The sequence below is a fragment of the Tachypleus tridentatus genome, chromosome 2 (genome assembly GCF_004210375.1).
Source record: "Tachypleus tridentatus isolate NWPU-2018 chromosome 2, ASM421037v1, whole genome shotgun sequence".
NCBI lineage: Eukaryota > Metazoa > Arthropoda > Merostomata > Xiphosura > Limulidae > Tachypleus > Tachypleus tridentatus.
The window spans coordinates 110,658,047-110,682,740 of record NC_134826.1 but is presented as its reverse complement, the minus strand read 5'-3'; the positions used below and the strand labels follow the sequence as shown (position 1 = coordinate 110,682,740).

Sequence of the window (24,694 nt, the reverse complement as noted above, 5' to 3'; positions counted from 1 at the left end):
CGTGTAGCTTTGCGCAAAATTCATAAACAAACAGAACATTCAAAAGAACGGAATACGTGTATATATCTGGACATTTAAAAGACACGGGTATGGATATTTATAATAACATTGAAAACAACAGAATATGTATACTTGTCAGATATTTACATTTAAAGATCACAATATGTGTATTCATCAGAAAATTTAAAATAACGGAATATGTGCATCATTAATAAAAATGTAACAGAGCCCTTAAAAGGACGGATTACGTGTATGTATCAAAATATAGAAAAACAAACAAACAACAGTAACATAATATGCGTATTGTAACAGAACCCTTATAAGGACGGAATATGTTTATGTAACAAAACAGTTTATTTGAAATTTAAACGGAATTTTGTTTTTCTTTAACTGTGATTTATTTCATCACTCGTCCCGTATTTATTACAACTGAACATAGGCAGAAAAGTTATGTCCGTTAAAGCCACAGACAGTAACAAGCTTTAACTTCCCAGCTTTTAATTTTTCTGTGCATGAGCTCTTACATTATATATGGCTCTGTCAGATAAAGTTTCAGTTACATATAAATAGAAGAAGAAAAAACCGTGTCTTTGACCAAACTCATTTTGATGATCGACCTAACTAATGTCAGAGGTCAGCTAAATCTATAAGCAGTAGGCGTTCAATAAACCAGCCTATTCATAGAGGATTAACACAATACACCCTTTCAAGCATAAGAACCTTATCTTATTGCAAAGTAAGGGATGGAGAAAAGACTGGGTCAGTCTTAACATAGTATGTCCACTAATTGAAAATAGTGAGAAAGGGCACATGCTCTATGCAATGAGCTGAAAGTTTCATAAAACACTACTGACTTTATCACCAACCATTACAGTTCAGGATATCTGGCAATAATGAAATAAAATAGAGTTCCACATCGTCGATAGGTATCATTCCTCCAATGGATTTACATCATGAAATATTTGATAAAATAAATAAAAAAACTCATGGGTTTTGACATTTTTTACTTGTCACAAAACTTTCTTAATAGTTGAAAATAATTTCCTAAATTTTGTCGTATACATTATTCTCCCTGTTGTAACTTAAAGTGTGAGGAACATTAGTTGAACTTGAGAAACGTAAGAAAGCCGCTGGCTGATGGTTAGTTTCTGAAAGATTATTTGGTTACGACCTTCTTAATCGTTAGAACATTATTGGAGTGATTGGTTTTTTGTTCTTCAGCTAGTTTAGAGATCACAGGATTCTTCATGATGGGCCTGACGTGGGAATACAAAAGACAGGGACCCAAAGAAATAAATAAAAATATTGGGAGATGTGAGAGAGATATAAAAAGGTAATATGTTTTTAGTAAGAAATACAACTTATAAATCTGGGTTAGAGATTATAGTAATAAACCGAAACTTGTTATGTTCAGATGAGTATGAGATAATTCCTGTTTGAAGTACGTATATCCTGAACTAAGTAGGTAGATAAGAAGGGAAGCGATGTCCGAGCATAGCACGATAGTAACAAAGTGGGTGAAAGCAATCTTTCCAATTTAAGTCTGATTTAATATTGACTCTGCAACAAATTTTGTCGTAGGGTGTTGAAAAACATTTAATAAAATATATTTATTTGTTTGTTTTGAACTTAGGTTTCATGAAAAGTTACTCGAGGGTTATCTACACTAGCCGTCTCTAATTTTGAAACGGTAAACCAGAAAGGTAACCAGTGAACACCAACTCTTGGGTTACTCTCTACCAATGAACAGTGGAATTGAACACCATATTATAACGCTTTACGGATGAAAAGATATGTATGTTCGGGGACTGGCGTCGAGCCCATAACCCACATATTGTTAACTGAGTGCCATATCCAGTAAGCCTAACAAAATTGAAACTCCTGTAAATGATAGGAATCACGTATGAACACCATTCCCTTCGTCAAGCCAGGGGCGCTACACCATCCTCAGCATCCCTAGTCCCGCGCTCTTGTAATCTAAATAATTTTCTAAATAATATTCATTGAATAAAAATATTTATCCTATGTAATTAAAAAAAACGAGCAAAAAGTACACTCCAATAAGGTGGATGTCGAAATATTTAAAGCCTTTTCTGTACACTGATCGTTTTCGATTATCATCCACCAATTAACTTTAAGGAACTCGTTTACTATCAAGATGTTCGAATATTTTCAACTTCTGCCCCGGCGTGGACAGGTGGTTAGGGTGATAGACTCGTAATCTAAGGGTATATATATATATACAGAAGCTAAAATACCTGTTAACTGATGGGAAATGTTTAAACGTAATTAAAAGAATGTACGATTAACAGCAATCATACATTTCAAAGTAATAATCAGAGCATAACATGTTTGTTTGTTTGTTTTGAATTTCGCGCAAAGTCACTCGAGGGCTATCTGCGCTAGCCGTCCCTAATTTAGCAGTTTAAGACTAGAGGAAGGCTGCTAGTCATCACCACCCACCGCCAACTCTTGGGCCACTCTTTTACCGACAAACAGTGGGATTGACCGTCACATTATAATACCCCCACGGCTGAAAGGGCGAGCATGTTTGGTGCGACCGGGATTCAAACACGCGACCCTCGGATTACGAGTCGAATGCCTTAACACACTTGGCTATGCCGGGCCCAGCATAACACGTATGTCAAAATTTTAAAACTATAATCAAGTTTCTTCATAAACAACATTTGCGGATTGCTTTCCATCTACTGGTAAATAAATATTTTGAGGTGATTCCACTCTTGAACACCTTACATGGTGTTTAAGAAACAATCAAGTAACTTTCATACTTTAACCTTGAATCCCTTTAGGATATTCAACATTGTCTAAGGTGTCAATCTACCAAGACAGTTTGAGATTCACTCAATATGCTGGAAGTAATTAGCCAAAAAATTTAATAAATATAAATTAAGTTCAATTTTGACCATTTACGACATTCCTGATAGCCTATATGGGTTGCATACAAAGTTTGGTGCCCCCCGTTAGTACAGCGGTAAGTCTACAGATTTACAACGCTAAAGTTAGGAGTTCGATTCCCCTCGGTGGGCTTAGCAGATAGCCCAATGTGGCTTTGCTATAAGAAAAATACAAATACTAATTATGGTTAAGATTGACCCAATAGGCTTGGAGGAGTTACGGTGCAAATAAACATATAGATTTACTCTTATTAAAAACCTTAGATTTCTCGAGAAGTAAAAGAACCCATATAGTAAAAACAAAACAAAACAAGTGACCACATGCTGTGCCACGATGTTGAATTAATATCTAACACTTGGCTAAGTGAGTGAGTATTCTCTAGTATATAACTGCATGAGAACCAAATTTTTCGTTTTGTTATCAAAGTGACATATGAACCCGGATAAATATAGAAAAATCAAGAGCGGAGGCTGACGTATATATTAACGACGAAACATTTCTGATGTATATTGTCTGTCATTAATCAACGGTTAGCCGTCAACTGTCACGCACTTCTCTGGTACTTGTTTCCAGTTTAAATCAGTTTTAACACGTGTTTCACTTCAAGTGTTTTTATGCTAGTCTAAATACAGTAAATGTTGAATATTAATATTTCAGACTCATAGTTCGATGCTCAATATCTAAGAGCGTGGCTATTTGTCAACTTGAAGAAAGATGGAAGTCCTTTCATAAACTATATTTTCTCTCTCTCTCTCTCACTCTGCTTATGAAGAAATCTATACGAACTTTGTCTTATATAGGAAAGAGTCGAGCTGCCAAAGTCGTCATCTACAGATCCGGTTTGAAATATACACTTCCTGGCTAGTTTTACCCTTAGAACATTTATATCTTTAACATCTTCACTAAAATACATTTCTTGGACGTTCTCCAAATACACTTTTGTGTGTGTGATAAAACATACATGCATATATATACTTTTTAAGCATGTGACGATCTAAATTTTCTAAGGTTAAGGTAAAGTAATTTTCAACCACATTCAGTTAACGCTGCTTACCTCTCAGTTCAATGTAACAAAGGACTTCATGTTTAATCGTATAATAGTAACGTTGGATTGTTCAAGTAAGCAAAAAGCTTCACTATCTTGGTAATGTCACGCACAGGCTGAAATATTTTTCTTTATATGTTACACCTTTGTCAGCTAGATAAATATTTTTAACAACAGGCTCGAAATATTGTTCCTTCCTACGCAACAAGGAAGATCTAAGTCAAGTGTGCCTTTGATAAACGTATTTTTACTAAGATTTATCCTATTAGTTCTTATTTTAGAAAGTATATTTTACTTCCCTTGCTAAAGCGTTAACTGTTCTTTATACTTTAATAATGATATGGTTAAACGTATAGGAACAGAATCATAGGTAATCGGTAATCAACATAATTTCGTACATCCACTAATGATCTGTGTTTCTGTTGTAAATGCTACTTCTGTTACAAAAGTTGTTTTGTTTTTTTTCTGTAATAAATAGTTATATATTAATATAATTTTCCTTTGTTTGTTTCTAACTACAGTACACTCCCTACGTTAATCTATAATGAAGAGTACCACGATTTCTAAGCGCTTTACACAGTGATATACAATCTTTTAATAAGACAGAATCTCCATGGAAGCGTCAGTTTATTACTATGAATGCTAAATTCAAGCACAAAGCAATTACAAAACAAACTTTCCGGTTATTTCCATCCCTGAGATTTACTTTTTAATGACTTGTGGAGTCATATATTTTGAGATTTACCACTGACACAAATTAAAAACTACAAAGTAAAAGCAAGTAATGAACAAAAATACTACTAATTCTAATGATAGAAAAAAATCCATATAGAATACCAAATTAAGCGCCAGTAAATTTTTATTTTATTTTTATCTTTGATATAAATATTCATGGAGTTCGAACGTTGTACCAACGAATTATCAAATACAGTACTGTTATATGATCGTAATTGACAATTCTCTGAATGCCGATTCCTCAATATTTCCACGTCTCCTAGTTTTATCCTTTTCTTGGGAGATGTTTCCTCCTAAAAAATATGATTACCATTTAATACAACAAACATAAATGGCGCTTTACATCTTCTTGTAATGGAAATTTCTGCTCTGCTGTCCTGAACAACCTGTTTTTGCTTTGAATATGGTTAGTGATAAAAGTAATTGACGTTGACATTATTGTACATTTATTTTTGTAACTTAAGTAATTCAGTTAATTAAAAACACATCTAGTGACGTAAGTCCTTTATTGAATGTTTTTAATATTACATTATATTTATGAAAGATATATATATACTAATTATGGACCGAAAAACATTATAAATATCAATAACACAGCCAAGATATATTTGCAAAGCTATAAAGACACAAGTTATCTGCATACAGCAATCCCTAATTTTAAAATGATAGATTAGAAAGAAGGCAGTACCCACTACTACTAATTTCGGGATTTTCTTTTTGTTTGTTTGTTTCCATCTGATCAAATATTAAGGTTTGACTGGCATTCTTATAGCACATCCACAGCCTCAAAGTACAGAGAACGTTTTCTCAGAAATGAAAGATAACTATGAATCCTCTGATTTAGAGTTTAGTCACTAAGCCACGAATCGCCCTTGTACATTCGTTGCATAACTAAAGTTCAACAAATTATTTGAGCATTTTTCTTAAAATAATACTTATAAAAGCAAAATATTCTAAGAGGCTTAACTGAGTCTTGATGTTCTAAATTTTAAGATAACTTTTTATTAGCAAAATTGTAAATTTCTCTTAGAAAGAAACAGCTCAGTTTATCACTCGATTCGTCACTTATCACTTAGTTAAACCAATTTTGGAAAAATTCACTCCAAATCAGTAATCCTGGACAAAGACAAATCTCAAAACGAAACAACACTAATACCAGTGACAGTCTGGAAGAAACTTGTATAGTATCGAAGTTTTCTCTTAGTGACAACAGCAACTCTTTGTTTATGTACGCTTACTATTTTTAGTGAAGGGCAGCTAAAACACGTTCACACTCTGAAATTTGACCCATTTCTTTTATTCCAACTGATTAGGAAACTAATACAGATCATCAGAAAGTTTAATCAATAAGAAAAATCGAATACAAATACCTAAAAGAAGAACAAATCAGCATCGTATATACACCTTACTTGTTTCATTTTTTTTGTAACATTATGAACATTCTTATCGCACTTGCATGTTTAAAACTATCTATACGCGAAATTTTCATACGCTTGTAAGGGGTAGAGCGGTTTCTTATGGATACGCTTTCGTCATTATGCAAAACTTTCATCATACTTTGTTTAGTTTACAAATTACTTGAGTCATAATTCAAGGTAAAAATAACGTGAATTTCCATAACATAATGCTATAAATCAAAATGATAATAATCATAAGAATATAACTCAAGTAATCATTAGATAGTTTGTATCTGTATCAAAAGTTAAACTTATAAACAAGGTTGAATCACCATTTAGGTACGGTTACTCCAAAAACATAGACCTGCGATGATTTATTTGTCTTAAACTATTTGCACGTTCTACAGTAATTCCTGTACGTTGAATCCGAAAAATTATACAAATTTTTCTCCATCACGTACAGATTTTTTACAAAACGTATTATGTACTTTTACATAAGTGAATAATTTTCATTGAAATCGGATCACATTTTGTTATAATTAAAATGTTGACAACCACTGGTTATAGATTTCTCTATAACAATCACGACATGAGTGTCTTATTGATTGTTCTGGGATCCACGAGAAACACACTGCTAGTATATGAATGTTAATAGGCCGCATGACGTGAATAGTATTTGTTTTTGCGTGCATTTTTGACATTTTTTTTTCTTTTCAATATTATTTATTCGTCGCTATGGCAACAAGAGGTTGTGTAAATGACACAAACATAATTTGTTATATTTGTAGCAAATCTGTTGCAAACTTGATTTAAGTAAAAGTTTTCTTTCCTATTTGTGAAAAATATCCTTACATGATAGAAATAAAAACAAATATAATTTTGGAAATCTGCGAAGTTGAATTGTGGAAAATCTGTTATTAAAATCAAACCAAATTTTACGATGTTTAAATTCGCAGACCTGTGGGATCATTAAAATAGTTTATTCTCTGATAAAAATTTTATTCCATGTTGTTTTTTTATTTAGTTTATAAAAATAACAACTTGGAGAAATAATTTTATATCAATATTCTATTTTCAATAATACTTACCATCCACTGTTAAAGTAGCTGTTTTTGATCTTTGACTTCCGTGAATATTTTTTGCTGAGCATGTGTAGTCGCCTTCGTCTAATAGTCCCACCCTTTTCAGCAAGAGGTCGCCACTATTGAGTATCTCGTAATTAGTGTGTCCGCTATGAAGTAGTTGGCGCCCGCTCCGCCGCCATGTGACTTCTGGTTTAGGATTACCACTGGTTAGACACGTCAAAAGGACATTATCTCCGTCCATAATTGTCTTGTTGCTTGGACCTTTCATAATTATAGGCACTAAAAACAAAATGTAAACAAAAAAAATTATGAACTTCTCAGTATTTCACAGTATTTTACAATCTGTGAAAGTTTCCTATTCTTGATAAATTGTAAAATTTCTTAATAGCTCCCCTAATTAAAAAAAAGAAAGAAATCAATCTAAAACCAGCTGAAACGTGAACGGCAGTGAGGTATTGACTTAAAGGCTATAACACGAAATTTGCGTTGTGTATGAATATAATAAAATTTCTATTCTTAAAATCACCAGAAACGTAGAACAGGAAGCTACATTAAAGAGATGAGTTAATTCCATTTTTATGCAGATCTTTATAATTTTCAATGAGTTAATAGAGAAAAAGTTAAAAGTAATTTGATTGTTTTAATCAAACATTGGCGTTTCTCTTCAATACTTTCTCTAAAACACTCTAAACATTTCCTGGAATTAAAACGAAATTAACGAGTTACAAAAGAGCATACTTCCTGCGTCTGCCTGTCAACCTAGAAAGAAAGCTTAGCTATCTCTATTTTGATATCATCTATCCTACAAGCAGTTGTCGCCACTTCAAGTATTTGCTTACACTCTTGGCCACAACAAGGGAACTTTTCACTTGCCTGATTTCTGTGTTTGGAAAAAGCAAGACTAGTCTGCACGCGCAAAAAATATATATAAAACTCCTACTTTAGTTCATCGCTTTCGTTAAACATACTCGTGTGATATCTTCAACATGTTCTTTTTTAAATAATTACACTTTTTTCTTATAAACTGTCGTGAAGAAGACCTTTTTGCGTAAAAAGGAATGATTTGTTGAAAGAAAAATGTTTTACCTTCCAGGATTTGCTCTTGTATTTTTTTCTGGATTTCTCTTTTTTTGGCATTACAAAACCTTTCTGTAGTCCAACAAAACAAACGTGTGCGTACTCATAAGAAAAACGAAAGGAAATGGCCTGTTACAGGAAAACAGTTTTGTGATATAAGCTTATTACTGCTCTTGATCATGGAAGAAGCGTTGTGTTGTTGAAATGCTATTGTGTACAGAAAAGGAATTTATGCATTGCGCATATGGTAGTGTATCCAAGAAAAATAAATTGCGCTCTTAAAATTATATTTGTATATCCGAGAAAGGAACTACAAGATTACAGGGACGGTACTGTGCCAGAGGGAATAACCTTGTATGGTTCATGTAAACTATTGCGTCTAAGAGAACATGGAGATGTACTATACAAGAGATTATATAGGTTATAAGTATAATCAAATTAGCCTAGCTATCTTTACGTCCAAAACTGAAAAAGAAAATTCTTAAGACAACTGCATTTAAGAGTTCAGCTGAATGGAAAATACTACTTTTTATCAAAAAATAAAAATGAAGGTGATTATCAAGATTTCAGTGAGTTGAAAAATACATAAGAGATGGTCATGTAGTCTTTCTTGCACAAAGTTTTAATGACAATGGCCATAGCTCTTAAATTTTCATTGTATATAAGGCAGAATCTTTGGGAATAAATATCTGGTGCGGCGTGTATACAAAACAATTGGATTGTACTTCTAGCAACAAATTAACATACATAATATTACATAGCAATTCGTATAAATATGTAAGTCTATATATATATGTATATATTACTTATTTGTTGTAAACAAATAAATGTCGAAGAACTAAAAAAAACTTGTGTAATAATGTATTTACATAAATCTCATGTCAAAAATGCAAATAATTACCCATTACCTGTTAAAAACACGTTAATAAGTGCATTGTGGAAAATCATAATTTAAAATAACTTTTTTTCCAAATAATTTCATTTTGGTATTCTTATGAGAAGTATATTTTATAAAATAGAATTTTATTACTAAATGTAAAACCTTATTAAATGTTACTTAGTTTAACATACAGACGGAGTTTAAAGCATACATGAATTTTAAGGTAAGACTATACGGTAATATTTTATATTGTTAAATAAGTCTTACTAGAGAGTGTCTTATTTTATTAACTGAAGAGTATGCTTAAAAATACGAAACCGCTATTTATGTTTTTATGCATGTGCGATTTTGCTTATTTACGTGTTTTATATAACTATAATAAAGAGTTTTTAAATATTTTATATGCTTCCAAACAATAGTTCCAAGATGGAAAATCTTTCAGTTTCAATTAGGTTTTTCAATGGAACGAAAAGACGTGACCACATAGTCATTTACACCAATAGTGAACTGTGTTACAGCTCCCACTGTAATGACAAAATAACAAAATCATGTTATCAGTGGATGGGAAACGTATAGCAAATGACATAAATTAATAACTATAAAGAAACAATTAATGCCATATGACGTAATTAATACTTTTGTTAAACAGAGGTCAGAAAAAAAGTTTGTACATTATTCATTGAACTTACTTCAAAAACTAATTAGGTGTGGGAAGGTGGATTTTTTCACTGTCATTTTATGTGAACTTTCATACGATAAATAAGGTACAAAAGGTTTCTTTAATAAAGCCATTCCAGTTAAAAATCTGCATATTTTAATCAAAGTCTTGTATTAATATAACAGAACATACACGTGTTTTAACAAAGAAAAACACAAGTTTCAGTGATGGATATGAAATGGTTTTCAATATTTAACAAAAAAACAACAACACTTCTTCAAGTGCTTAATAGAATATGTGTTTCAGTGCTTAACAAATCTGTGCTTCAACATATGAAACAAAAATTATTGTTTAATGGACTAATGTTTGTTTTTCAACATTCATATATAATAACCTGCTTGTTTCCAACGCTTAACACAAAACAAATGTTTAGTTGACTAGTTGTGTCTGTAAGCGTTTAACACAAAACTAATGCTTATTAGATCATACGTTTCTCCGAGGGTCGAGGGTTCGAATCCCCGTCAAAGCAAACATACTTGCTCTTTCAGCCGTTGGGGCGTTATAGTGTGACGGTCAATCCCACTATTCGTTGGTAAAATAGTTGTCGGTGGGTGATGATGATTAGCTGCCTTCCCTCTACTCTTACAATGCTAAATCAGGAACGGTTAGCGCAGATAGCCCTCGTGTAGCTTTGGGCGAAATTCAAACCATACCAAACTATTTGTTTCAGCGTTTAACATAAAATCTCGCCCCCGCTAGTACAGCGGTAAGTCTCCGGATTTACAACGCTAAAATCAGGGGTTCGAATCCCCTCCGTGGGCTCAGCAGATAGCTCGATGTGGCTTTGCTATAAGAAAAAAACAAAACACACATAGAATCTATTTCTTAGAGATCATATGTTTAAACATCTGTAGGAAATTTCCTAACTTTTAACATATCCTGTGTTTGAAAATTTAACAGAAAACTGATTCCATTGTTCAAGACAAAGTTTAAGTTTCAATAGAACTTTTATTTCAACGCTTAACATAATTTACATTTCAATATTAGAGGTAAACTGTGGAGGGGCTTCCCAAAGTGCCATTAATATGAAGTATAGATGGTAAATTATAATAATATAAATACCAAGATACATTTCAAAAGGTGTGCTATTTTGAACTGCGTTTTCAATGCAGTTTTCATTGGAAACTCATACTCTGATTAATAATTCATAAATACAAATTATAAATAATCTGTTTATGAAAATATGCGTATATGTAAAAGAGGAAGTTCACCTAAATTCCACCCAAGGTAATACATAATAATAAAGAAAATCAAGATTAACTCAGATCACCACTGTCCTCCTCACTTGCACCACATGTGTTTGTAGGACCATCTACTTGCTGCCTCTTCTTGGGTAGCAGGTAGTGTTGCATGACCGTTTATGTTTTGGTGGGTGATGTTTGACTCTTGTCTTGTGTGTTTATGTCCTTGTTTGAAAACGAGTCGCTGATTTTGATTTCCTTTTATTAATCCAAACTAACTGTGTGTTCCAGTGTGAGGCCGAGTACCAGAGAGAGCGAGAGCCGCGTAAACAAACATAACTCTCTTTTATACAGAGCGCGCGAACGTCAAAGCGACCCCCTAGCCGGCTGACTGCCAAGTTGTGTTACTTTATATGAAACGAATGGAAATTTCTCTCCTTATATTGACATTAGGGCTTACAAAGGATACTCATTTTAAACATCGAAGAGTAAGGAAAAAGATATAACATACATACTATTGGGTCATTTCATGAATAAGGAACAAATAACAACTAAACATAGCTCAACATTACGAACAACTGCTCTGCAGCATTGAAATCACCAAATAATATTAATAACACATGAAAATCCAGAACATATCCGTGAAATACTGTTAGAGAAAGTGTTTATCTTTAACCATATAATACAAGTACTTAATTAGAGGGTAGTGATAATGTAAAATTACAGGGCTGATTAGGGAACACAAAGACAGCTTTGATAGGACATGCTGTAAAGCTGTTGGCAGCTAATGGGAGACTGAACGGGGAGGGGCGTGGCGTGCGGCTGGTATCTGGATCTCGATCGGGCTGACCTGATCGTTAGCCGTAAGCAGAGCGTTCACCATGGTCAGCGGCTCGGTGATCATACGCTTAAGGCGTTCGAGGCGGGAATCGCGCGTTCGAACAAAGCAAACCCACGGTCTGGATATTGAATGGTCATAGTAGCACCAAAACAAAATGTCTAAATTGCAGTTGACCTTCACAGAAAGGCTGGTTTCTTCATAAGTTCACATTATTCATATAGGCCAAACTGTGATTGTGATATTGTTCTTATTATCATAAGTGTGACAAGCACCTGTTACAATAATGTAACTACTACATTACATTAAATTAGGTAGTTCTAAATAGTCCAATGACAATTTCAAAATTCATTCTAGAATTGTTTAGAAATATTATTTGGTCAGATAACATGTAAGGTTATTATCTAATCATAAGTATAACATTAATTGGATTGTAAGTCACAATTTTAAGTGTATGCCACAATCATCAGTACAATTTTGGATGGCTGATACACAATGCAAAATGATCTCACAGAGGACACAACACCGGCTAAATGCTTCATAGTTTTGACCTATACACAATACACTTATACATGGATGCTATGTTTTACTTTTCAATAAAAGATAAATGAAATTAATAGGTAAATACCTGTGGAACCTTTGATTTATCAAGTAAAATCCCTGATGATCTGTTGTAACTTGAAATCAACGTGGTTGTCTAATCTTCGTCAAAGCTCAAGATAGAATGGCATTACACAGGGAGCGGCAATACAGCGCATGAGTTTCAGTGCATTCAGTTCGTTGCTATGGAACGCATGACACATACTTCCGTCTTAATGAAGACGTTGAGTTCTACAGATCTGTCTCTTTGATGTTAATTGTTAAGCAACAACGACGATTGTGTTTTCCATATTTTATGAATATATGAAGGTAACAATATTGGGGGGCTTATGGGGCTTGGCTCATTTTGAGGGGCTCAAGCCCCCCTTGGCACCGCCCCTATGCGTTTCAACGTCCAAAAGCAATGGCGAGTTATACATTTAACGTAATACACTTCAACGTACAGCAAAAAATGTGCTATAGTTTAAATAATGTGTGTTTTAACAATTAACAAAAATTATATTTCAACTAAAGAAAACGTAAGTGCTCTCACTTTTAACTAAATATGTGTCTTTAAAGTTTAACAGCACTCGGATTTCAACGTGGAACATAGAACAAATATTTCAAAATTTAAGAAAACAAGTGTTTCGCTGTATAATGTTTCAACGACTAAACAAACGCATGTCAGAACGTTCAACAGAACACGTGTTCCATCGGGTTTCAATGATCAGTGATGTATCCTTTAAAGTTTAACAGAACATGTGTTTAAAATTTTATTAGAGGAAAGTTTTAAACGTTTCAACAGAATGTTGAATCCAATGTTTAAGAAAATATGTTTCAAAGTTTAATAAAACGTGGTAATAAATCATTAAGTTGTCTCTTCATCTAGGAAAGAAAACAAAAAATGCCATTTTTGTGCGTGTTCTATAACTCAATAATTACATCTTAATGACCAAGCCTTAAACAGTGATTCTGATTATTTATGGTTCAGGGCCGTTGCTGTAAATTGCGCTTCGCACTTTTAACAACTTGTGCATGCTATAAAAATTATGACGAAAATTCAGTCGCATAAGAGCATTGTTTGTTTGTAATTAAGCATAAAGCTACACAATGGGCTATCTATACTTTACTTAGACATACTGCTGTACCACTAGGGGCCGAATAAGAGTACCTTAAGAGCTGGCTTTAGATATTGCTTTCAAATTCATCAGTTCAAAATAAGAGAAAGGTATGCCAAAATAGTCCTTAGTGCAGTTTCACGCGAGAGTACTCAAATAAAATTCAAGACAAGTAAATGGAGTTGAAAAATGATATTACAGACATTTTAAATCGTCATAAAAAACCACACCTTTCTCTGCTTGAAGCACCCTATGATATATCACACCTTTCTCTGCTTGAAGCACCCCTATGATATGTCACACCTTTCTCTGCTTGAAGCACCCCTATGATATGTCACACCTTTCTCTGCTTGAAGCACCCCTATGATATGTCACACCTTTCTCTGCTTGAAGCACCCCTATGATATGTCAGTTTCGAACAACTTCTTCTTGTATTCCTTTTCCTTAGTCCAAGAAATCTGCTATCTTTGCACCATGGCTGTTACGTTCATCAGTGAAATCGATTTACAGTGCATACTAAACGCCTTATGTTTTCAAAACGTTGCCCTCCGTATAAGCGTCTGTCTAGAGGCGACAGCGACTTGTTTGTGAAATTGTGTTGCGAAACTACCAAGAATTTGTGCTCGCTTGTTGGAACAGAACGTTTTCTCTTTGACTTCTCTGACATTTTATCTGTATTATTTAAGCTGAATCTTAATAATATGCAGGAATTGCTTGACAATAAATCACTTTTACTGCTTTAACTGAAGTGTCTGAAAAGGATTGTTTTATTATAAAAGAAACGACATAGTGCTCGCGTTTTTTTTTTTTTTTTCTAGGTAAAGTGGCTACATATAGGTAAATGTTGCGTAAAATTGTCGCAGTTTGATTTGCTCTAACTCAAATAATAAGTGATAAATAAAAATTCATATAAATAAAGCAACTTGACATTACTAACGTTGCCTCATTTTGATGTGCTGTAAAACTCGAAATGATTTCGTAATTTACCTTGAAGTTTACCTAAGTTGCATTGAACAGAATCTGATGTGGTGAATTAGAAACTAGGCAAACTCTCAGTCCAGAGATTGCTTCTACACTTAGCGTGTTACATTTTGAAATAACTTCCTTTAGTGGCTAATAATAGTTATTGTGAAAGCTATTTTAAAGCACTCACAATTATTCATTGTAGTGCACACCGAACTTCACATTCATACCACTATGAAAAATACTAGTTGCAAATTTTGTATCTATTGCTGGACAAATATTGGGAGTACAGAATATTTTGAAATTTTCTGATGAACTTCAAATGGCTTTAGAATCAAAATTAGGCAAAGTTGGTGAAAGAAGTTTTGCAAATCACTTGTGATTTTTAATTATTGATAAGAGTACTAAGTATGCATATTTTATGCATAATGATCAAACTATGTAAAGAGAAAAAACTACAGCTGTTTCCCTTATTCTCTATTCTCAGCTTGTGTTTGATAATAGCTGGATTATGGTATTGAGATTAATTTTATATATTCATGTTCATATTTAAATACTTCAATTTAAACATTCAATTTAAAAAACATCATGAATATAATTATAAAATAACCGACTGTAAATCAGTTCACAAAAATAAATAATGCTTCCCTACAGGATAAAATATTATCAAAAAATGCATGTATAAGAACACAGTTCCCACTTTATCGTCATTATAAATATAACTCGCCCGCGTCGCGCTAAACATGCTCGCCCTCCCAGCCGTGGAGGTGTATAATGTGACGGTCAATCCCACTATTCGTTGGTAAAAGAGTAGCCCAAGAGTTGGCGGTGGGTGGTGATGACTAGCTGCCTTCCCTCTAGTCTTACACTGCTAAATTAGGGACGGCTAGCACAGATAGCCCTCGAGTAGCTTTGTGCGAAATTTCCAAACAAACAAACAAACAAATAAATATAATAAACCACCCTGATGTTCATTCAGTATAAGCTGATTATTGACGATTGAAAACGAAACAAAATTCATTAGTTACAAGATTATATACGAAAATTGTAAATAATTATTGTGAACTAAGTTCAACTAATACGATACGTCTGATGAAACCCAGCGTTTTATATCAGTTTCAGCTCTTAAGTTATACATTTAATGAAATTTTTAAGCTAGATAATTTGTGTGCATGATTCTAAAAATCAAGAAAAACGTTAATTTCATTAACGTGAAAATTTCACTGACTAATTAGATTGTTTCGAATAAAAAACTTGAACTTTCCAGAACTAATGTAATTAGGATATTAAGTTTGGATTAAAGAGAGCGGGCCATAGACTATGAGTATATTATAATTTAATCATTATTTCGTAATTTTTTCAAACAGAAACGGAGACAGATCAGTAAACTTGAAACAAAAACATTGGAACTTCATTATAACTTCTGAGAGTTCGTAACTTACAAGATAACTGCAATTTTCACATACATGTTTAATATGAAGACAAATCTGTCGTAATTTTGTTTTTAATTAATTAGAGGCATATTAAAGTGACTGGTTTATTCGTTAAAGAAGTCTTAAAGCAGTAATAACATCTAATGAACATACTACTGTAATAACATGGGTTTAATGAATTAAAGCGTTCAACAGAGAATGTTTTATGTTATCCAATTAAAAACTGCCAACAAATGGTACTATTTGATAAAAGCGATTAAAAAATGGAAAATCGTTGTCAAATACATCCGATATTTAAAATAACTTTAAACCACTTATATTACAACGTTAATCCACACGTGTTATATGATACTGTCTCTATAGTTATCCAGCCAGTTAAGTTAAATAGACTGGGAATTCCATACAGAAATGAAATACGAAGAATGAGAATATTTTAGAAAGTTCAATGAGCATGTTTCTCACTTGATTACACAGTATGAATATAAACGTCATATTGAGTATATGTCCAAGAACGTAATACCAAACTACTCATACTAACATTTCATACTCGCAGTTAAACTGTTTATTAATCTTGTTAAAATATTCATTTTATGATTAAACTGTTGTTTATACACCATACAAATAACATTATATATGTAGTTAACAGTGTAACCCTGTAACGGTCGAAGGGAGGTAAAGATGACGTACTCACCACATGGAAAGACACCCTCAGAAAAACGAAGCTTTGTATGTTTTAAAGACACCCATGCGAAAAAATTCAGACCCGAAAACAGCCCGATACTAACCACACACTCGCTATACAACACAGAGCTTTTATATGATATGGGGGAAGAGAAGAAGGGATAGTTAGTCAAACTACAGTAGAGATTCAGATATCACAGCAAGTGATCGTTGAAACACTGTAGAAAAACTTGTACAAGGTCTTCTACCAAATAAAGCGTTTACAAGCCCTTCTTTGCTTCAAAATGAAAGACTTTTAAAAATAAACATTTCACCTTGAAACACCACGAATGACTTTTAAATTACTACTTTAAGTAAACCATTTAAAACATTATGAAATAAAATATTTCTCCAGAAACATTATTTTAATTTATGTTTGACTTTAAATCCCTTGTGATTAACCCATTTTATAACAATGGCCACTTGGTTAGATGGTGTATACAATAATTTTGAGGCTATTGTTCACAGGATACTTCGACATATTAAGTAGAATGCTGTATCATGATATAAAATGTGGTTATACCTACGTTCTTGGCTGCCTTTGTTCTACTATTATATCTACTTTATATCTTTATAATATATATTATTATATAAATGTTATTATATCACTGTTACATTCCTAGCCATATTCAAAATATATATAATTACAAGTATAATAAAAAATAAATGTTATAAAGACAAGTATCTTGATGTTGTTGTTCGTACGTAAGCACAAATCTACGCAAAGGTCTATCTGTGCTCTACACGCTAAAAGTATCGAAACTCGGTTTCTAGCGGTAAAATTCCGTAGACTGAGGGGCAGAGACGAGTAGAGGTCGATATATACATAACCTACCTAGCTATAGTAATATAGAAAGTTTTAATGCTGCAAAATGTATTGAAACAATAAAATCAAAACTACAAGAACTGAGTTACTTACATTTTTAACAGTTTTTATCTCTATTTTGGCAAATGACTGCAATTATGTTAGTCTGGACCAGAGTACAAATAATTTTCTTTAAATTTTAAGTAACTCAATTTTTGTAGTTATAACTTTCTTGTGTTAATAGTTTTTGCAGCATTACAACTTTCTATATTACTGTAGCTAGTCAGGTAACGTAAACATCGATCCCTACTTGTCTTTACAATTGTTGTTCTGTTATACTTGTTTGTTTCCTTTTTTATTAGTTATATTCTTGTGTAACAGCAACACTACGCGTAAGGCGTGTCCATACTTGATCCAATTTTATCACTTATCAAGATCTCTTCCAACCTACCTTCAAATCTAATCATTTGCCCAAAGTAGCGTATCTTACGTTTTGTATACAGATACTTTTAATTTTTTTTGGTTCAAGAAAGGGATATTTAGAACCCAGTTCTATAAATGAATTAAAACATAGCGTTAGTCATTTTTACTGTACGCTTGCCCGATAAAGTCACTTACTTACTTACATGAAAATTCGTTGAAATAGTGAAATTTTGATTCATTCCATCAACACGTATGTAGTGATTTAGGCAGCTTTAAAACTACAATAAACTTTAGTTTCATCGGCTAATACTCTGAAATAGTCACTGTTTTTTTCTTTGTTTGTTTGTTTGGAATTAAGCACAAAGCTACACAAAAGGATATCTGTGTTCTGCCCACCACGGGTGTCGAAACCCGGTTTTCAGCAGTGTGAGTCCGCAAACGTACAGCTGTGCCAGTGGAGGGATAATTATTGCTAATATTCAGACATTTACATCTTTTCTTAAACGAGCGATTTCTATGGTAATTTTATTTCATCACTACCGTGCTTAATGATATATACCTACGTATTTACGTACATACAATATCTGTTTTCGTTATCATGTATATTTTTATTTTGACAACTTTCTTTTGCATTATTAGTATAAAGTATGAATTTGGGACTCATCTAAATCCCCTAAGCCGTCTGAATCTTATAAGATACTCAGAATATGGCTGAAATTATCGATACTAGTGAAGGTACCTAGCTGACAACTCAACGCATTCTAGTCATAATGATTGTTTTTTACGATACTGCATACTTCTAGTTACACTGGTATATTAAATTAGCTACTTTATGTTCTATAAAATAATTCACTTGTGATGTATGTATATGGCTCTCCTTGCTTTGCCATTGTTAACATTCAGACTTTTAAAAGGTGGTGATCAAATTTACATTCCTAAATATATTTGGAAATCGTTATATCTACTATGGTTACTGTTACATTCCTGGCTAATTGTGCAACACTGTGATAACGAATTATTAACCATGATAAATATCATCAATATTATTCAATTTTAGTGCACTGTACTTCTATATACGCAGAATATTGTAAGACTAACAGTAGAAAAGGAGAAAAAGAAAAATACAACGTTTTATTCCTCAGTTCTATAAAGTCATTTCTTTTGCGTATGTGGCAAGATGCGTCGATAAGTGTTCAATAAAGTTTATTTGCCGTTAAAAGGTGGCTTTATTTGACATCTGTTGAACTGCATGCCAACATAAACAATTCTACTTCTTCTTCTATCTTTTTTTTTTGACATTATTTAATTAAAGCTTTTGTTTTTTGCTGTTGTTGTTTTTTTGGGGGTGGGGTTGACAAATCGATCTCTTTATCGGAGTACATTTTTGTTTGTTTCGAAATTAAATACTGTAAATTCTCTGCAGCAAATTCAATCTCCCAGATTCGGTTTCACCAGGATGAGGTTAAAAGTTCTAAACATGAATTCGTAATTTACCTCATCACACATCAATTTGCTTTTTTTAAATGAAAAAAACAACACTTTATATAAAACGATCAAACAACCTAGCAATTATATTTCAATATCTTTAAAAGTGCTTATAATAAAAGACAATACATACTTTTTCTTTAAAATTTATAAATCCAGTATGGTTACAATACAAATAAGTTGTTACGTCCATTAAACTGACTTTCGACTTACAAATCGCTTATTTGTCGTTTAAATATAGCACACAAAGTTAGATAAACAGTCTTACGTTTTTGAAGATGTATTCATTTAAGCGTGTTAAGAAATATTGGTATCGTCTTTACGTGTTATAATTTATTTCGGATAAGCCTTCGATTTATTATGTTACATATGTTAACGTATTACTATTTCAAATAACATGAAATTCGAATTTGATTTTAGAAATTAACTAAATGTTAGTATGTATTAACATTATTATATTCGACTACAAGATTGATACACACAATTTTCTTTTTTAACACAAATATGTTTTAATATACAAACATAAAAGCAATACAATTTATAATAACTTATTTCGAATGATGTTTTGTATACAACAGTTTTACATATTTACAGACAATACTAAGTTTTATATCCGGTCTATAATTGAATATGTTATCGAAATTCCAGGTCCAAAACGAGCAAAGTAATTCTATCTTGATATTGTCACACCTCGCTTAAGTTAAGTAGCTCGATTGGCCTCACACCCGCTGACTTTTACAGATGTTCTCGTAGAAATTCTAACGTACGAAGTAATTCACTGAAGTTGAACAGTTTGTAATGTTTGAAATCTAAAAACGTTCCTGGTCAAATTCTGTAGTTTTCTTATTAAGAGATGTTAATCACAATTATAACTTCCCAGTCTTATAGTGTAGTGACTGTAGTTGTCCAATAATAACACTATTTGTCTCTCGGCGCGTCGGTTTTCATATATCAATCACACAAGACTCTAGAACGTTTACCAAAGTTCGCTTGGCAACAGTATCGTTAATCACTAGTATTACATGCACATCTAGTGCACTGTTGATTCTTGTGCTCAAGAAACTACTTCATATTTGAGAACAAGCGGAGCTTGCGCATTACATATTCATTCAAGAATATACGTTACATACGAAAAAAGAAAAGTACACTGAAACAAACATAGGTTCTAAAATAAATGTTCAACAGTGAATCTGTTACAACTCCCTCCTTAAAGAAATAAAAATTGGCGTTAGGCAATTTGTAACAACCCCTTTGACATAGATTGTGTTCAAATCATATTCTTGTAATGTTAAATTCCAATTTAACAGCCTTCTGTTCTTGACCTTCGTTTGGTTCAAAAACGTCAATGTATTGTGATCAGTGTAAAGACAACAGGTTGTTGAGATGCAGATACATACATATAGGTTGAAATGTTCTGAAGCTAATACTAAAACCAATGTTTCTCTTTCCTCAGTTGGATAGTTCTTTTCATGACAGTTAAATTTAAAAAAAAAAATAACATACGGTGTTCAATATCTCTGTCGTCTGACTTTAGTAGAATGGCACTAGCACCACAATTTATGGTATCAACAGTTAATTTGAAAGGCTTATTAAATTCAGGTGCCAACAATATAGGATAAGTGCACAATAAATATTTGACCTTTTCAAAAGCAGGTTGGCATGTTTCAGATCACTTAAAGTTTTTAAATTTTCTTCAATAGGTTGGTTAACGGTATAGTGATGATAGCACAATTTTAACAAATATTTCTGTAATAACCAGCCATTCCCAAAAATCTCATCAAACTTTGGATAATTCACAATGCGAACAACTGTGGCTTGAATTGGAGTAACTTGACTGTGACCTACTTCATAACCTAAGTAAACAATTTTGGTCTTATAAAAGTCACTTTTAGCCAAATAAATATACAGTGATATTAGCTTTCCAAGCCTCTCAAAAACACTACGTAATACATATAAGTGTTCTTTCCAGATGTTATTGTAAATTATAATATCATCAACATACCGTCATTTGACAGATTGTTGATACATTGATTCATCATTTGCTGAAATGTTACCTGAGAATTTTCATCTCAAATGGTATTATATTGTAGTGGTATAATCCATCATAGATAACAAACACAGAAATTTATTTTACTATGTCAGTTAGAAGAAAAACAATCTTCCATTGGTAGAATGGGATAAGAATCTGTTTTTGTCAAACTATTCACTTTGTGAAAGTCTGTATAGAATATAGCTAAACCATCAGACTTAGAAACGAGTACACAAGGGGAAGACCAGTCATTTTTACTGGATTATATAATGCCATTTTTAAGCATATACGACATTTCTTTATGCACGTTATCAGCTTGATTGGATTCACATGCTAAGGATATTTTATAGGAAAAGCATCACCTACATGTTGAACAGTAATGTTGGTTTGATTAAAAACGTCCGAAAATATATATACTCTTATGTTCAATCAATAAACTAGCAAGTTGATTTTTCTCCTCAAGAGGCAAGTGATTGAGTTATACATTAATTGTCGGTAAGACAATTATTCACAAGATCCTCTTCATGTCCAAAATATTTCTGAGACAAATCCATAATATATTCCTCTTAACACACCCCTATCATTTGTTTCTGGCTTAATTTCTTAACCAGAGCTCGAGTCACAGCACAGAAGGGAAACAATTCTGTATTCTCCTCAACAACAATATCATTCTTAGACGAAACAGTGATCAGCTCATAACCACATTGGATTTGTCAACAACTTTTCACTCAGTCAAATCTTTTCCCAACAATAACGATACATCCTTAATTAGCAGAGTAGGTCTTACGCCAACCACAACTGGTTCCGAAACTAGGCCTTATGTTAAATAAATGATATGGAAAGGAACATTAACAAAATCACCCTCAATACCCTGATAAATTACAAACTCATCAGTGGCAGAACTCGAATCTAAAGGTAGTACAGTTTCTAACAACAATGAGTGAGTCGCCCCAGTGTCACATAATATACGTATGAACACGGGATTGTCAGTGTCATTTGTCAAAGACACAGAACCAATAGACAGAGGTCTAAATTCCTCCCTAACAACAGCAGCCTTTTAATCAGTGGCCAAACCAACAACACTGGATGATGTGGTGAAACTACGTGCATGTGAGGACATAAACACACTGGCTGTTGCTTCTATTGTTGTTTTTTCTTTTTCAAACTCTAAGAATCGGACATAACATAACCATGTTTTTACAAAATTGGCAGACAAGTTTCGATTATTTTAATAAAGTTTTATTCTGATTCTCTACAGATTTCGAACTAGAAGAACTGAATTTTTTAGAATAATCCTCAATTTTAATGGAATGAATAGGTACAGGTTTTTGTTGAGTAGTAGGAATTTCTTTTTTATGAAAAGTGATTTTATGAGTTAAAGCGTAATCATCGGAAACAGCCTCTGCTTCCTGTAGTATTTCAACTTTACTTTCATCCAAATAAATTTTGAGGTCGTCACTTGTACAGCGTTTAAATTCTTGAATTAGACACAATTGCGTTCTTTTGTCGAAACTGTTGTCAGTATGCAATGAATTACACCATCAATTAAAATAAACCTTTTTTCATGGCGAAATCCATATAAGTTTGGCTATCTTGCTTACAATAAGCTCGAAACTTTGGTGATAAACCTCCGGTACTAATTTTTATGTTTTCAGGATAGTTGCTTTAATCTTATCATAATTGATTCAATCTTCTAGAAAGAGAGTAGCACAAGCTTCTTGGAATTTACCGGTCAAAACACTTTGTAACAATAATAACCATTTTTGGTTGGCCATTCCATGGTTTAGGCCATTTTCTCAAAATGTTGGAAATATTTATCAATTTCATTTTCATCAAAGGATGTTACCTTTATATATCGATTGAGTACAAAGTTGTCACTTTACCTTTGTCGATCGAAGTTGAGTCTAATTTCCATTTCTTTCAGCCTAATTTCTTTCTTGGCTTGGATATGGGCTTCGTCAGCCTCAAGACGTTTACTCTCTCTTTTCGCTTCGACATAGGCTTACTTGTTCTGGGCTTCGATATGGTCTTGTTTAACTTCGAGACGTTTACTTTCTCTCACTGCTTCGATAAAAGTTTGTTCGAGCTCCATTATTTTGAATTTTTAACTAGATTTCTAATTTATCTTTATCACTCAACTCTGATTCGCTAGTGAAGACACTAAAATATTCCTCAGACAACAAATCATCATCAACAATACACTTTTTAGTTCATTTTTCTCATTGATTTTTTAAATTTTTAATTCTAAAATTTTGGCAATTTCAAGCAATTGACTTTTCTTATATTTTTTGTTGTTCGAAGGAGGGTAATACAAGAAAACCTTGATAATAAGACACGATCGAATCTTCTTGGCACCGATGAATACAAACTGAGTTAAGATTTGAATTTGAATTTATTTTGAATTTTTTCTCCGATTCAGAAACGTGCTCCCAATTTATTATGTTACGTATTACAATTTATCTCAAATGAGTCTCCAATTTGTTATATTGTGTAAGTTAAGTATTTTATATTATTACTATACATAACCGAAAATTTGAGTTTAAAATTTAATTAAATGGTAATATGCATTACATTTATAATATTTGCGAACAAGATCGTTACACAAAATTTTATTTCATAACACAAATGTCCCCTGCTGGACAGCGATAAGTCTATGGATTCACAACTCTAAAATCAGAGGTTCAATTCCCCTGGTAAATACAACAGATAGCCTCATACGGCTTTGCAATAAGTAAACATAAACACACATTTAAAACAAATATATTTTAATATACAACCTTAAAAACAATACAATTTATAATAACAGTTATTACAAATATTGGTTTATATACACGAGTTTTACGATCTTACGGACAATACCGAGTCTTGTATCCAGTCTATAACTGAATATTTTATTGGAAATCCCGATCCACGTCGAGCAAATTAATTTTGAGTTAATACTATCACACCTTGCTTAAGCTAGCTAGCTGTCATTTCTTGATTGGCCTCACATTGCATACAAGTTTACTTCTAACCAATGAAGATATTTAATGACGTCTAAAGTAATTCATTGAACGGTTTGTAATGTTCGAAATCTATAAATGTTCCTGGTCAAATTTTGTAGTTGTCCGATTAACAGACGATAATCAAAATTATAGCTGTCAAATACTAATACCATTTGTTTCTCAGCGCGATGGTTTTTTATATATAAATCACGCGAGAATCTAGAACACTCACCAAAGTTCGCTTGGCAACAATATTGTCAATCACTAGTACATACACTGTTGA

The 24,694-nt window shown here is 32.7% G+C and overlaps 1 protein-coding gene across 2 annotated transcripts in view; it reads right to left on the bottom strand.

The window, feature by feature from the left end:
• The window catches only part of LOC143244833 (tyrosine-protein kinase transmembrane receptor Ror2-like), an 80,292-nt gene that overhangs the window by 42,022 nt on the left and 13,576 nt on the right, over positions 1-24,694 (bottom strand). Inside the window, exons 1-2 of one of the 2 annotated variants that reach the window (XM_076490224.1) lie at positions 13,836-14,099; positions 7,182-7,457 (exon numbers count right to left, since the gene is read on the bottom strand). In XM_076490224.1, coding sequence (XP_076346339.1) covers positions 7,182-7,446 — 265 coding nt within the window. In that variant the 5' untranslated portion in view covers positions 7,447-7,457; positions 13,836-14,099. Of the gene's footprint in view, positions 1-7,181; positions 7,458-13,835; positions 14,100-24,694 lie in introns of those variants that run through there. The other variant, XM_076490223.1, reaches the window with a different exon arrangement.